Here is a 15,325-nt window from a genome sequence, read left to right as displayed (position 1 = left end):
GCTTGATACTGTAAGGGCTAATAAGAGAACACAAAAAGAGGTTATTTTGCCATAGAAAGCTAACTGAGGAGCAGGAAGGAACAGAGAACAGGATTAAAAGCTACTCTGGGGCAATGAAAGAAATTCTACTAATATAATCAGGTTTTTATAAAAAACATACAGCATTAACAGACTCATAGATACAGAGAACAAACTAGTGGTTGCCAGAGGGGATGGGGTTGTGGGGGACGGATGAAATAGGTGAAGGGGATTAAGAAGTACAAACTACCAGTTACAAAATAAATAAGTCACGGGGAGGTAATGTACACAGGGAATATAGTCAATAATACTGTAAACTTTGTATGGTGATGGATGGTAACTGGTCTCATTGTGGTGATCATTTTAGAATGTATAAAAATACTGAATCACTACATGGTACACCTGAAACTAATACTGTAGGTTAATTATAACTCAATTTGAAAAAACAACTCTAGGCCAAAAAAAAAACAAAAATCAGCATTTGCAAACATTACCCTCAGAAATTAAGCACTTTTTACCTTCTCCAGTAAGTAGTTATTGATATGTCCACCAATAGGGTCCCCCTTGAAATCAAAGTTGATATCCATGTATTTTCCAAACCTGCTTGAGTTGTCATTCCGGTTGGTTTTGGCATTTCCGAAAGCTTCCAAGACACAGTTGGACTTAAGCAACATATTCTTCACTCTTTAACACAGATAAATGAAAGTCACTGTGAAAGTTTCAAAGGCTGGGGCTTTAAAGAAACTAAATTTCATTAAAAGACATGCAAATTTGTGTACAAAGATGCTGACTGTAACATTGTTTGTAACATCAAAAAATATATATATTACAAACAACCTAAATGTCCACCAATAGGGATGGATAAAAATAAATTTTTGTTTCCCAGTATAATATGTAGTGACATAGAAAGATGTGCAGAAAACATTAATGAATGAGAGATGAAGTTGCAAAATAATATGTATTGCAGGATTTGTGTGTGTGTGTGTGTGTGTGTGTGTGTGTGCACGTGTGTGGGGGCACGTGTGTGTGTGCGCACACACACACGTTAGTATGAATGCTTACAAACCTGGAGGGTACAGCACACTTCACTATGGTTACCTAGGTTGATGAGGTAGGTAGGGTGGAATTTCAGGGAACTTTCATGTTTTACATCATGCTGTAAATTTTACTGTTTCTTTTCAACGAACATATTTTATTTACATAAAGAAAAATCCTAAAAAGAGATGTTCTGAAAAGAACGGGTGATACAGAAAATGATTCTATTTTTTAAAGTTCTTGCTTATAAAGCCTAGTGAAATTTACTGCATTTGGTTAATACATCATAAATGTGGTCCTGATTAGTTTAGAAACTGCTCATCATTTCGTTTGAAGCTGTATGGAATCTCTCTTTGGTACCAGGTATTTAAGTCATTCTTTATTCGATGAATGCTAACTCTTTATAGAGCAGTCTCTCCCAGTGGATGTATTTTAACTTCATTCTAGGCTTTATGTCTTTGTTTCTATTTCACTGACAAAATTCCTCTTATATGGGCATATCGCCGAAATAACCTGATGTACCAGATCCCCTGGTCCTTCCACTACCACTGTAAGTGACCCTACAAATTTATCTCCTCATGAATGAAAGTATAATTATAATTGGGGCAAGGGAAACTGCTTGCTTATGGTAAATAAAGGAAAGTGTCTATCAAACTGTGGTAAGATATGCTCTTAAAAAACTAGTAAATGGGGCTTCCCTGGCAGCACAGTGGTTAAGAATCTGCCTGCCAATGCAGGGGACATGGGTTCGAGCCCAGGTCCGGGAAGATCCCACATGCCGTGGAGAAATTAAGCCCATGCACCACAACTACTGAAGCCCGCGCGCCTAGAGCCCGTGCTCTGCAACAGAGAAGCCACTGTGATGAGAAGCCTGCGCACCACAACGAAGAGTAGCCCCCGCTCACCACAACTAGAGAAAGCCTGAGCGCAGCAACAAAGACCCAACGCAGCCAAAAGAAAATAATAATCATAAAAAAACTAGTAAATGTAAATATGCCTTACTCCACTGTACCAACTGGATTTAGAAATAAAATTAATTTAGTTCTCAGCCGGTTACTCTCCTCAGCTCCAAAGGAAATTTAAAAAACTTAACTTATATCCTTGTTCTTGTCCTATTAGGTTGCAAATCAGAATCAGAATTGGGGATATATCACTATTAAGAAAAATACCTCTTTTGACCTGGCAATCTAGCCCAATTCTACCCATGCAGGGTAGTCTAGTCTAAATTCTCTGCTTTCAGACCAACCCAGCTTCCTTTCTCTCTATTCATCAAACTGAAGATTCAGATGTATATACAGAATGTGACTATTCTGTAAATAAATACTGAGCCTCAAAGTAGCAACTTTGGAAAGCTCTTATTTTTTCCTCTTCAAAAAGTCCACACCACATAAGAAAGTCAAGTCATGTTGCTTTATAGCCACACTTCCTACTTTCTTATTTTTTAAAAAAAACCATCCCTTCATTCCTTACATATTTACTACGTAAATACCACGTACCAGACACTCTGCTGAACACTGGGCCCCAGACAGTGCGTACCCGCTTTATCACTCATCTTGCTGTGAGCAGAGCATGATGTGGCCTGAAACCCGTTCAGGAAATGAACCCTATTCAGAGCTTCTAATACCAAGGTTCTGCTTCTAGCAATGATGGAACGGCATGGATCTGCCTCCCAGAGTCCCCCTTTCACTCTAGGGAGTGTAGAACACAGTTTACAAAAGATGCTGGTATAGTAGAAACAGCAAGAAACCTGTGAGACCTTGAACAATACAACTACCAGTTAAGTATAACATCTTTGCTGAGCACACATAACACTGAAGGCAGTGGTGATAGACCAGAATCACCTTAGCAGTATCTTTCTATTCAAAACAAATATAGAAATCGAGGGATATAAATGAAAGTACAGGGACAGTATGCAGGAAGGGAATCAAAGTAATTTAACCATTAATAAACACTCCATGCATATCAGAGTTTAGGCCTAACCTAGTCAAGTCTATAGAAGATGAAGCTCCAGTGAGAACTTCCTCCCACTGTTAGGCTGCGCTTACCTTTCAATCTCCGCTCTCTGGCTGGGGTTGGTGATGGCCGCAATGTACTGCATGATGTACTTACTGGCTTCCGTTTTACCAGCTCCGCTTTCCCCTGGGGAAAAATTGTGCAAGGCTTAGGATTACAACTTAAACCGAGAGGAATAATTTTTAATAGAATGATTTCAAGTTTTGACATTAGTTATTCATTTGAAATCCCTTATGTTTCATTGTTTGGTTTTGGTGGGTTATTTTTGAGTTATTTCATCCTGTCGATGTGGGATTGGTTCTAACAGATCTGAACACGTTGAAAAAAGTAAAACTACTGTAGAAGCAAAATAACAGGTTACAGATCGAGATTTACTTAGTAAAAATATCGAGGGATAAAACGTGGTAAACTAATTCCTTATAGCCTTAGTACTTAGTGACTCTGAAGTCCAGTGGAAAAGAAACGAGAAAGTGACAAACAGTGGCCATGGCAGAATTCACATAACTTTGTTTTCTATGGCAGAGTTTTAAAAAATCTTAATGGGGGTGAAATAATTTTTTCAGAAAATGAGAGCAATTTTAGTGAAAAAGCGAAACAAAAGCCGCAAGCTCTAGACATATGGTGTCACAGAAAAAGCGTGACAACTGACATAAGGAGGGGGAGGGGGATACGGTTATAATTATCAACCCAGATTTTTAACTGTTTATCCCTTGTGACCCAAAGCTCCACTTGTAGAATCTTATACTCTAGAAATACTAAAAATACTAATATAATCCAATGATAATCTTCAAAGGTTTTCAGACTGTTTCTGCAGACTACACTATGTGTTATAGCTAAAATCTGAAAATAATATGCCCATCAGTAGAGGATTGGGTAAATAAATTATGATTCAACTATTCAATGGTATGCGACACAACTGTTTGAGAATGCACGACTTCTATAGGTACTCTAATGAAAAGATGTCCACTAGACATTGTTAAATGGAAAAACAAGTTATGTAATAGCAGTTATAACATAATTCTATAATTCTATGTTTATAATTACATATGCATGTGTGACTATACGTATTTGCACACACTGAGAAAATGTTTAAAAGGATAAATGCTTTATTGTTCACAGGCGTTACTGCTAGAATTTGGGGGGGGGGAACAAGGTATTCAAGGGAAAGGGACTTTGTGCTTTCACTTTATACACTTATAAAATTGCCTCCCGCTCCACCCCGCCACCTTTTACAATCAGGCAATAATATTGCCTTCAAAATTTGTTTTAGGGCTTCCCTGGTGGCGCAGTGGTTGAGAGTCCGCCTGCCGATGTGGGGGACGCGGGTTCGTGCCCCGGTCTGGGAAGATCCCACATGCCGCGGAGCGGCTGGGCCTGTGAGCCATGGCCGCTGAGCTTGTGCGTCCGGAGCCTGTGCTCCGCAACGGGAGAGGCCCACGTACAGCAAAAAAAGAAAACTGTTTCAATAAAATGTAGCCTTAGGATATAATTCTTCAACTCCCACACTAAGTTGCCTCACTTCTCTGACCCTTAATATCTTCATCTGTGAAGTAGAAACACAACTGTCCTACTTACCAATCAGAGAGCTGCACTGATAACCAAAATGGAATAAAGATCACCAAAGCCTTGTAAAAGTATAAAGCCACTCATGCGAATATGAGGTATTAATAGCATGAAAAAAAAGTCCCACAGCTTGGGAGAGGGTATCCTGGGTCAGTGGGCAGATATTTTCTTGTTCCCAACTCACTACACGAGATTCCTTGAAGAGCTCAGCTTTACAGAGAGGGCTCGGCTCCTGTGCTTGGGCACCCAGGGTCTGTCACCTGACGCCCTCTCTGCAGCCTTTAAAGCTCTGGCCTCCAGCTCTGAGAGCCTGTTTCCAGCCCCCAGGCCTCTGTATGTCCCTGGTCACTAGCTCCCGTTCACCAGTATGACTTGGAGTTCATACTTCCTTTTTGGTACCTCAGGATTTCATTTTCCTGGTTTCGCTCTGTGATTATTTAAAATAATTTTTGTTAGATTTTTATCCAGTAGTTTTCTGTGTTTGAGATGGGAGGATGAATTTCCCATGTCACCGCAGTCTACAAAATTGACCAGAAGTCCATCCAAACATAATATGTAATGTGTAAATGAACCAAGATTAGCAGATGCTCAGAAATGATAGAAATAATCTGGCATTACATTTTTTTTTTTCTCCTATAAAATTACTTAAGCTTTTAACTTCAAAAAAGACCTAATCAACTGTTCGGACCCTTGAGTACCAAGTAAGTCAAATACATATTGACCTCGGAAGGACAGGGAACTCCTTAAATACCTGATATCACAATGCAAGTGTCCTTTGATCGCCTCTTCATAGCCTTGTAAGCAGCATCAGCAATGGCAAAAAGATGCGGCGGTCTCTCGTACAGTTCACGCCCTTTGTACTGCTCGATTGTGTCTCTCCCGTAGATGTTCAACAACTTGTAGGGATTCACAGAGACCACGACTTCTCCAATGAATGTGTAGATGCGCCCTTTTTCAAATCTGCACAGAAGCCAAAGAAAAGGAAGATGGAGCTGTGGTTATACAGAGATGCTATTTCTTTCCTATGAGTCTCTTATTTCCAAGAAAATCCAAACATCCCAGGAACTATTTCTGAAGTGACATTTCACGGTTCTGAGTTTACTTTTAGAGATAATGCTTGAGGCTGGCTTCCTTTGGATGCTGCTGGTAGAAAAGAAAAGTAGGGGTTAGAAGCCAAAAGAGAAGAAAGAATTTAATATTTTGGAGGCTGGGGATTTCCTAATTTCCAAAATACAGAAGGGTAAGAAATAAAAAGAGTTGAAGACAACCTTAGAGCTCTAGGAGGAAAAGATAACAGAAGCCGGAGCAGGTCTTGAAATCCATTTAGTCAGATTTTCAGTTGTAAAGAAAATTGTCCAAATACGTTTATTTCTTCTCCCTCTTGAAATCCCACTAAAATGTCAGTAAAGGAATAAAATAAACACAGCAAAATCCATACCAGAGAGAATGGTAGAGGAGACATTTCTGGCATAAATCGAATTCGCTTTTTAAAAAAATGACTGCCTAAAATTCCACAGTGCAGATAGACCCTTATTTATTCAATCATCCCCCCATCCTTCCTGCTATTATGAACAATATTGTAGAAAGTACTCTTGGCACATAATCTTACAACTCAGTGCCTTTATTTCTGTGAAACGGATTCCCAGGACTGGGATAGCTGGTTGAAAGGTATGTGTATTTTAAGAAGGTTAACACGATCCCACCACTGGCACATATAAGAAGCTAAAAATCCACCCTGTATATGTATATGATATGTATATAAATTGTACATAAATATATTTTGTAAATGATTACATGAGCATGGAAAAATATGGAAGGCTGCATATTATGTCTTACGTATTGTTAAATACATACAGTAGGGCGATGAGAAGGAAAGCCAGAGGAACTAAGAAACAAAAACCCCAGCATACATGATATGACTCCAATTGCGCAAAATTACGTGTCTATATTTGCAAAGAAAAAATTCAATATAAAATTTAGAAAACCCATATATATTTACGATCGACACATTAACTCACACATATAAACACCTATGAACCAGAGTGAGGCCAACACCCAAATGGACGTTTCTACACAAGTGGCTGCCACTACACTCTCCACCTGCCGAGAGGCACGGGCAGAGAGAGCTCACTTCCAAGAGCTGGGAGAAGGGAACACCAGGATGGGAGAATGCTGGTCCATGGACAGCGGCCGGGTCTCTGAGCACTCCTGTTGTAGAGTCACAGCAGCAGAGAAATAACTAAAGCATTTGAGACCAAAGGGCGAGACCCTTAAACTCCCTTTACACTGGAATGAAGGCTGTCGGCTATAATTAGGAGTGGAAACAGACATGCTGATAATGTCAACAATAAATTAAGACCAAGATTTTTATCAAGTAGTTAGTGTATGTTTAAATAAGAGTTATTGACCACTTTAAGGTTTTCTGTGCAAATTTTCTCCTGTGGTTTTCCTTTGCATCCTCCCCATTGTTGGACAGAAAGTTTACATGGTAGCTAAATGCACCAACCCTGGAATCCCTGACACCTGAGTCCAAAGGCTCACACTGCAAACTTAAGAGCAACGAGCCTATGAAAGCTGCTTAACCTCCATGAGTTTCAGCCTCCTTCACCTGTAAAATGGAGATAATTATACCCTTCCCTCCCTCTGGCATTTAGTACTTAAAAAAAAAAAAAAAAGCAATTAATCTTATGCATCCAATTACGTTCTGCATGAAGGAGATTTTTAATGAATGCTTTTATTTTATTAACATTGCTACGAAAATCACGGCAATCCCTACACACAAGGAATTAATGCAGTGATCCTAATTTGATTCCCTGCCTCAGCTGTCAGTCAACACGAGTCATAAGCAAAATGTCTACATAACTCATGTTCAAAGACCCACAAAAATAATAAGAAGCTAAGCCTTTCTGGCTTAACCTGAAAATTTGAAGGACATGCTCTACAGCTATCTTCAAAGATAAGAATTGAAAGGACAAAATTCTTCAGTTTAAAAAAACACTGTCCAAACAGAAAAATAAAGAGAAGAAGGATGTTAGAAAAAAAAAATTGCCTAATGAGTCTGGAACTCTGTGACTAAGAGACAGCAAATAACATATGAGATTAGAATGTTGTTCTAAGATTCCAGGTCCGTCCAACCATGTACTTTCTCTGAAATTCCATTTTATTTCAAATAGAATGTTTTGTTTATCAAAACTTCTGAGCACCTTTGTAAAACACAATAGATAAAACCATCCACTGAGTAGCTATGAACTTGAAGACAGTGGCAAAGGCTTAACAAAATACGATATTAAATACAATGTTTCAGCAGAAGTTTGGTTGTTAAAGACGAAACTTTCAATTCGGTTAGGTCTCAAAATCACCACTAGATGGTGTCAGCATACACCTTAACACCAACCCAAGATTTCCATTTGCTTTGGAGCACCTCAGGGTATGAAGTAAGCAAGCACTTAGGTAATCCTCACCTCTTTGGTTTGCCTCTAGGAGGAATGGCAGTAATTATCCTAGATGACAAATGCGTGATACCACTTCTTACAAGAGACCAAGGAAGGCATTTCTAGGACCTCTGTGTGCAAACCTTTTATGAGAAACTCTTATCACTCATTCTGCATAGTTGAAATATTTCAGGTTTTCATTATTCCATAACTACTTTGTGTCAGGCACTGGGTGTGACCCTGGGGATTAAAAAAGGAATAAAGAGCAGGGAAGTATTACACATAATAATGACATAGTGTGATAGGTGAGATACTAAAAGGTACCATGGTGGCAAAGATCACAACAAATGCCTTGTGATATGGAACCCTGAAGGGTAACATACAAACTACAGTAGGGCACACAAGCCTTTTGTGCTCTGGCCTCCACATTTCTCTCCACTGGAGAGACTCCCCACACGCTTCCACACATCAACACCACTCCCACCCCTCCAGCCCAGGTCACTCTTGCTCTCACACTAATGAGCTAGTTACAGCTCCCAAGGCCACCATGCCTGCATGGTTTGCCCACGGGGTCCATTCTGCCCAGAATGCCCTTCTCCACCTGCCTCTTCTTCCCCCCTCTGCTTGGCAGATCTCCACACCTTCTTCAAAAGCCTGAACCTCAGCTCCTCGGGGAAGCCATTCTTGGTACCCATCCCCAACACCAGGGCTACTATCGTCTTCGCTCTGTTCAGATTTTTTTTTTTCCCCTTTGAAACCTCCGACATGGTGAAAATAGCTTAACAGCAACTGATTTTTAAAACAATTTCTTTAAGGAGTTTATTAAAAATACGTATTGGACGCGCTGGATATTTTCACTGGCTTCTGAATGAAACAAAGAGGTTCTAAAAAGTTTTTGAATTAGTGAGTAGCGATGGAGAAAATACCAATGTTACGTCTCTGGAGAACAATAGTCTTTTGTACATCAATTCTGAAACATCTATTATTATTATTTTTTAATTAATTAATTATTTATTTGGTTGCTTCCGGTCTTAGCTGCGGCAGGTGGGCTCCTTAACTGTGGCAGGTGAACTCTTAGCTGCGGCAGGCGTGTGGGATCTAGTTCCCTGACCAGGGATCGAACCAGGGCCCCCTGCGTTGGGAGTGCGGAGTCTTGACCACTGCGCCACCAGGGAAGTCCCTGAAACATTTATTTTTTACAAAACATAGCCTCGTTAATTTGCACATGTGCTTCTATAAAAGATTACCTATAAGTCAAGATGTATGCAGCTCCCTCAGATCAGACATGGACAGACTATGTGTACAACCCTACAGAGAAGTATGACACTGGGGGTGGGGCAACACACACAAAACAATCCTAAAGATAATGAAGTGCTAATTGCGGACATGAACTTAAGCATGAAGGCAGAACCATGTGGCAAGGTTAGAAGTACGGGAAGGAGGCCGGCCTAACCAGAGCAGAAAACTTGTACTAGGGAATGTCAGGGAACAGTTGGAAAAGTAGGAGAGAGTCAGATTTGATATGACAGGATTTTTTTTTAATTGAGGTATAATTGACATGCAACATTATATTTGTTTCAGGTGTACAGCATAACGGTTCAATATTTGTATATACTGTGAAATGGTCACCACAAGAAGTCTAGTTAACATCTGTCACTATACAGAGTTACAGATATTTCCTCGTGATGAGAATTTTTAAGGTCTACTCCCTTAGCAACTTTCAAATCGGCAACACGGCGTTATTAACTCTAGTCACCATGCTGTACATTACATCCCCATGACTTATTTATAACTGGAAGTTGTTACCTTTTGACTCCCTTCACCCATTTCCCATCCCCCCCCCCCCCCCGCCCCAACTCCCACCTCTGGCGATCACTAACCTGTTCTCTGTAACTATGAGCTTGGGGTTTTGTTGGGTTTTTTTAAGATTCCACATATAAGTGAGATAGTACGGTATTTGTTTTGCTCCCTGACTTATTTCACTCAGCATAATGCCCTCATTTCAAAAATGGCAAGATTTCTTTCTTTTTTTAAATGGCTGAATAGTATTCCACTGTATATATGTACCACATCTTCTTTATCCATTCGTCTCCTGATAGACACTTAGGTTATTTTCTGACACGATAGGCTTTGAAAACCAGACTGAGAAAGTCTAAATTTGATGTGACTGGAAACAAGAAAAAAAGTGAAGACTTTTCTAGCTAAAGAGATCAATAAGGCTGGGCCTCAATGAAAGGGACAACCGTAGAAATGAGAGAAAGAGAAATCTGAGTTGTTTCAAAGGGAGAGTGGGCAGAATGTGAACACCTGCTGAACACGAGAGACAAAACTATCTTTACCTTTCGAGTCAGGTGGAAGAGAAAAAGGAATTTATCTTGGATGATGAGATCCCAAAATGTACTCTCGAGGATTCTAAGTTCACCACTAACAGAATTCAGTGTTACCCTTGATCGACTTCTTAAACTATATGGACTCTCTCGCCAGGAGGAAAATTCTCTGTGAATAGTCTACTATGTACTTAATAATATTTTTATTCATGAATAAATACTATTTATTTCATGAGAACGTACGTTTCAAATAGGTGATGCTTAACCACATCGATTTGGCCTGTTTTCTTTCCCTTTTCAACGCAAAGGCAATCTTAAATTGCTTCGAATGTTCACATTTCTCAGGAATGTTCACCTACACACGCCATTTGTCTTTTTCTTTCTTTTTTTTTTTTTTTGTCTTCCATTATCTCCTCAGCCAACTCCAATCTGGGTTCCTGTCCAGCACTTCAATAAACCTTGATCAAACCTCCCAAAGTAAGTTTCCAATGAAACTGCTAAATCCACTGGCTGACTCCTCATCTTACTGGTGTCCCAGCAGAATCTGACACTGACTCCCATTTCCTCCCCACATTCTTTCTTGGCTTCTGTGCGGCCACATTCTCTGGTTTTCCTCCTCAGTCTCCTCTGCTGGCTGCTCTTTCCTAAAGATCTCTAAACACTCAAGTTCTCTAGGGTTGGGTCCACTATCAACTTCATGTACCACCTAAGGGATGCTCATTTAAGGAGGCTGGAGTAATGATATCTGAGTCCTACTCTACCCTCTGATAATCAGCAAGACAAGATAAAACCAGAAAAGAAAACTTTACCTATGAGGAAACAGAAAACTAGCTACAACTCGGAAACACAATCTGTGAAGAAAGGGTGTGAAGTGTTGGAAAACGAGCCCTCATGGAAGAAGGCTGCTAAGAGTGAGTGTGTGCCTCTGCAAAGCCCAGGCAAGTCTCCAGAAGTGGCTGCAGTCCCTAAGTGGCCAAGGCAACTGTCTTTTGACAAGAACGGCAGGGTCTCAGGATGCAGGTGGCTGCGGAACAAAATGGGTCCCGTTTGACACTTTTGAATAGCTGCAAGGTGGAGCTACGTGAAGAAATGAGTAGAAATTATTCAATATGTTTTTGCAAAAAAGCAGACTGTCAGAATAGAGAGGAGAAAAATGAAAAAGTAGATACAACTGCTCTATGGCAGGTGATCTTCATAAATGAGAAGAGGTAATGCTAACTCACCTCCCAGGAGTCTCACGGCGTACGTAAGGGATCTGCTTGCTAGTCAAGCAAACTTCTTGCCATTTCAGGGCAGAGTGTTGGTGAGAAGGAGTCTAGAAATAACAGATCCCAAACTCAGCGATCTACTGGTCCTTCTACACACTATCTTTCAGCAACTAACCAACCCAGAATGAAACACACCTATTCAAAGATGGCAGTAATCAAAAGTGAAACAGAATGGCGCCCATGATAAGATGTTCAAGGAAAAAAGTAGGCAAAGAATTGGATGGACAAAAAGCAGATCAAGAATACCCACGAGGGCTTCCCTGGTGGCGCAGTGGTTGGGAGTCCGCCTGCCCATGCAGGGGACACGGACGGGTTCGTGTCCCGGTCCGGGAAGATCCCACATGCTGCGGAGCGGCTGGGCCCGTGAGTCATGGCCACTGAGCCTGCGCGTCTGGAGCCTGTGCTCCGCAACGGGAGAGGCCACAACAGTGAGAGGCCCGCGTACCGCAAAAAAAAAAAAAAAATATATCCACGAAAAAAAAAGTGCGCCATAAAGGAGAAAAATTATGAAAAAATACTTCTGCATGAAAGCAAAGAATGTAAAGAAAACATAGCCCTATAAACCAAGTGATCAAAGAAAACATTGTTAAAAAAGAGCAAAAGCATATTTAAACCCATTTTTTTTAAAGGAGATAAACTGAAAGAGCTCAAAAGAAAAAAACCCCAAAGAAATGAAGGTCACGTTAAAAGACAAAGAAAAGGGGAATGGGCACTGCTGAAAATAGCCAGGGCCAAGAAGAAGGGGTAGAGAAATGTAAGCAAAATGAAATGGAAAAACAAAATTCAAATAGAAAGAAGGAATTCTAGAAGTGGGAGACAACGGAGGTGACATAATTGGTATTCCTGAAGACTTCAGTATATGGCAGTGGTGACATTTCAAAACAGCAATAATACCAATAATAAATGTCAATAAATAGTGCTAGAAAATGAGCTGGCCACCTGGAAGAACAAGATGCAGATTATTAGTGTGGTGGCTTGAACTGTGTTCCCCCAAAGAGGTATGTTGAAGTCCTAATGCCTGGTACCTGGGAGGGTGACCTTATTTGGAAATAGGGTTTTTCAGATGTGATCAAGATGAGGTCATTAGACGGGCCCTAATCCAGTATGACTGGTATCCTTCCAAGAAGAGGAAAATGCCTGTGAAGACAGACAGATACCGAGGGAGGATGCCCTGTGATGACAGAGGCAGACGCAGCTACCAGCCAAGGGATGCCACGGTCTGATGGTCACCACTGGAAGCTAGCAGGAGGCAAGGAAGGATTTCTCCTCCACAAGTTTCAGAGGAAAGCATGGCCGGCTGACACCTTCATTTTGGACTTCTAGCCTTCAGAACTGTGAGACAATAAATGCCCATTGCTTTAAGCCACCCAGTTTGTTGTAATTTGTTGCAGCGACTCTAGGAACCTGATGCAACTAGTTATACCAAAATAAAATCCATGAAAATGTGTCTCAATTTCACTTACATTTAAGGAAATGCAAATCCAACCAACAATATGATACAGTTTCTCACCTACAGATCAAGAGTTGGGTTTTTTTTAATTAATTAATTTACTTATTTATTCTTGGCTGTGCTGGGTCTTTGTTTCTGTGCGAGGGCTTTCTCTAGTTGCGGCGAGCGGGGGCCACTCTTCATCGCGGTGCGCAGGCCTCTCACTGTCGCAGCTTCTCCTGTCGCGGAGCACAGGCTCCAGATGCGCAGGCTCAGCAGTTGTGGCTCACCGGCCTAGTTGCTCCGCGGCATGTGGGATCCTCCCAGACCAGGGCTCGAACCCGTGTCCCCTGCACCGGCAGGCGGACTCTCAACCACTGCGCCACCAGGGAAGCCCAGATCAAGAGTTTTATGGTGCACAGTGTTAGCAAGAATATGGAGTCACAGGTATCTTCCCCATCACGGGTATCGTCTTAATTGGTCTGACCCCTTTCAATCTCCATACAGCAGGAGGCATGACCTGAAAATATAAATCTAACTACTCACTCCTATCCTTAAATCCCTTCCGTGGAAAACCTCCATGTCAGGCCAATCTGATATTGAGATACTGGCTCATCTCATGCCAGCTACTGGTCACTGTGTGCTCTGGCTGAGAATAAACCAAATTCTTTCCCGTCGAAACTGCACCCCACCCCCATCATCTCACACTTCCTTGTTTCCTTTATAGTATTTACCACAAGCAGTTTCTTGTTTACTGTCTGTCTCCAGGGGAGTACAGATCATATCTATCTTGACCACTGTTTTATCTTCAGCATGCAACATGCTCCTGGAACTTACAGGGGGTGGTTAAATATTTGATGAATGAAAAAATAAAGGAATGAATGAATAAATTCCTTTAGCCCACCTCTACTCTCTAGAAAATGGTTTTGCATTCTACTTACAGAGAAAATCCAGGCTATCAGGTGTGCAAAACTTTATATCACCTGCCATCATTACCATTTTTTCCTATTTATATACTTTGTTTCACTTCTCTTATTTCCTTGTGACTTTCAAAAACTGGGGTAGGGGGAGTATTAAATATAGCAAGATGTCATCTAGTTAAAAATGGGCCATATCCCCATGACCCAACATAAAATAATCTTTCCCTTCATGTGGGAAACTTCACATAATCTAGATATAAATAGCAATTTTTATTCCAGGAAAATATGATTGAACGGTACCTACTCCAACCAAGACAGGTTTTTTTTTCACTGTTAAGAGAAGGAAGTTACAAAATACATGGGGTTGACTTAGAATCGGAGATTTCAATATAAATTTATGGATTATGGGAGATAAAAGGGGGGATGATGTATGTACACATACATTTCCTAGCTCCGTCTGCTGAGAGAGCTTAGAAGCAATGGCACCCAGATGTTGGCTTATAAATACCGTCCTTCTTAACTAAAAGGACCCAGGGCTCCTTGGAGGAAAAGCTGACTCCAGAGCTTGGACAGGGAAAGTAGAAGATGAAACTGGAATAGCATGTTGAGCCAGAAAGTAGGGAAGTACTCAAGGAACAATGGGGACATGTCGAAAGGCCAGAGCAGCAAGCTTGAATGGGCTCCTGGCCAAATCTAGGACCACATGAGCATTAAAATAAGTAATGTTAGGAACATTATAATCCTTCGGATAAAATAAGAATCTATGAATCCCCACCAATGTAAAAAAGAAATAAATAAGAGAAGGAAAAGCCCTTCTTTAGAGTGGAATGCCACTTAAGAAATACAGAAGGAATGATGTGAGTTAGAAAATGGTCCACGTATGCTAAACCAGGAGTTGAAAGTGTGACTAGGAAGAGGATATTTACACAGACCCAAAGGATCTCCCCACAAATCACTGATTAATTACAAAAGGGAAAGATAATAATTTTTAGTGGAGAAACCTTATAACCACTTAAACCAACTGATCAAAATTAATATCACCAATATTGAAACAAACGAACACATGTGCTTGTGGTGGTTAATCTGATATGTCAAGTTGACTGGGCCACGGGGTGCCCAAACATTTGGTCAGACATTATTCTGGGTGTGTCTGTGAGGGTCATTTTAGTTGAGATTACATTAGAATCAGCAGACCGAGGAAAGCAGAGTGCCCTCCCCAATGTGCGAGCCTCATCCAACCATCGAAGGCCTGATTAGAATAAACGGGTAAGAAGGCATCCTTTCTGCCTGGCTGTCTTTGAGCTGGCTGGGTCATAGGTCT

The 15,325-nt window shown here is 40.8% G+C and overlaps 1 protein-coding gene across 3 annotated transcripts in view; it reads right to left on the bottom strand.

The window, feature by feature from the left end:
- Positions 1-15,325, bottom strand: part of MYO1D (myosin ID) — a 350,137-nt gene that overhangs the window by 245,121 nt on the left and 89,691 nt on the right. For 2 of the 3 annotated variants that reach the window (XM_059997534.2, XM_059997535.1), the window contains exons 2-4: positions 5,381-5,589; positions 3,099-3,192; positions 537-702 (exon numbers count right to left, since the gene is read on the bottom strand). In XM_059997534.2, coding sequence (XP_059853517.1) covers positions 537-702; positions 3,099-3,192; positions 5,381-5,589 — 469 coding nt within the window. The remainder of the gene's footprint in view (positions 1-536; positions 703-3,098; positions 3,193-5,380; positions 5,590-15,325) is intronic. The other variant, XM_059997536.2, reaches the window with a different exon arrangement.

This window comes from Delphinus delphis, chromosome 19 (assembly GCF_949987515.2).
Source record: "Delphinus delphis chromosome 19, mDelDel1.2, whole genome shotgun sequence".
In the NCBI taxonomy this organism is placed as follows: domain Eukaryota; kingdom Metazoa; phylum Chordata; class Mammalia; order Artiodactyla; family Delphinidae; genus Delphinus; species Delphinus delphis.
The sequence above is the reverse complement of the archived record's forward strand: the minus strand, read 5'-3'. Positions and strand labels throughout refer to the sequence as shown.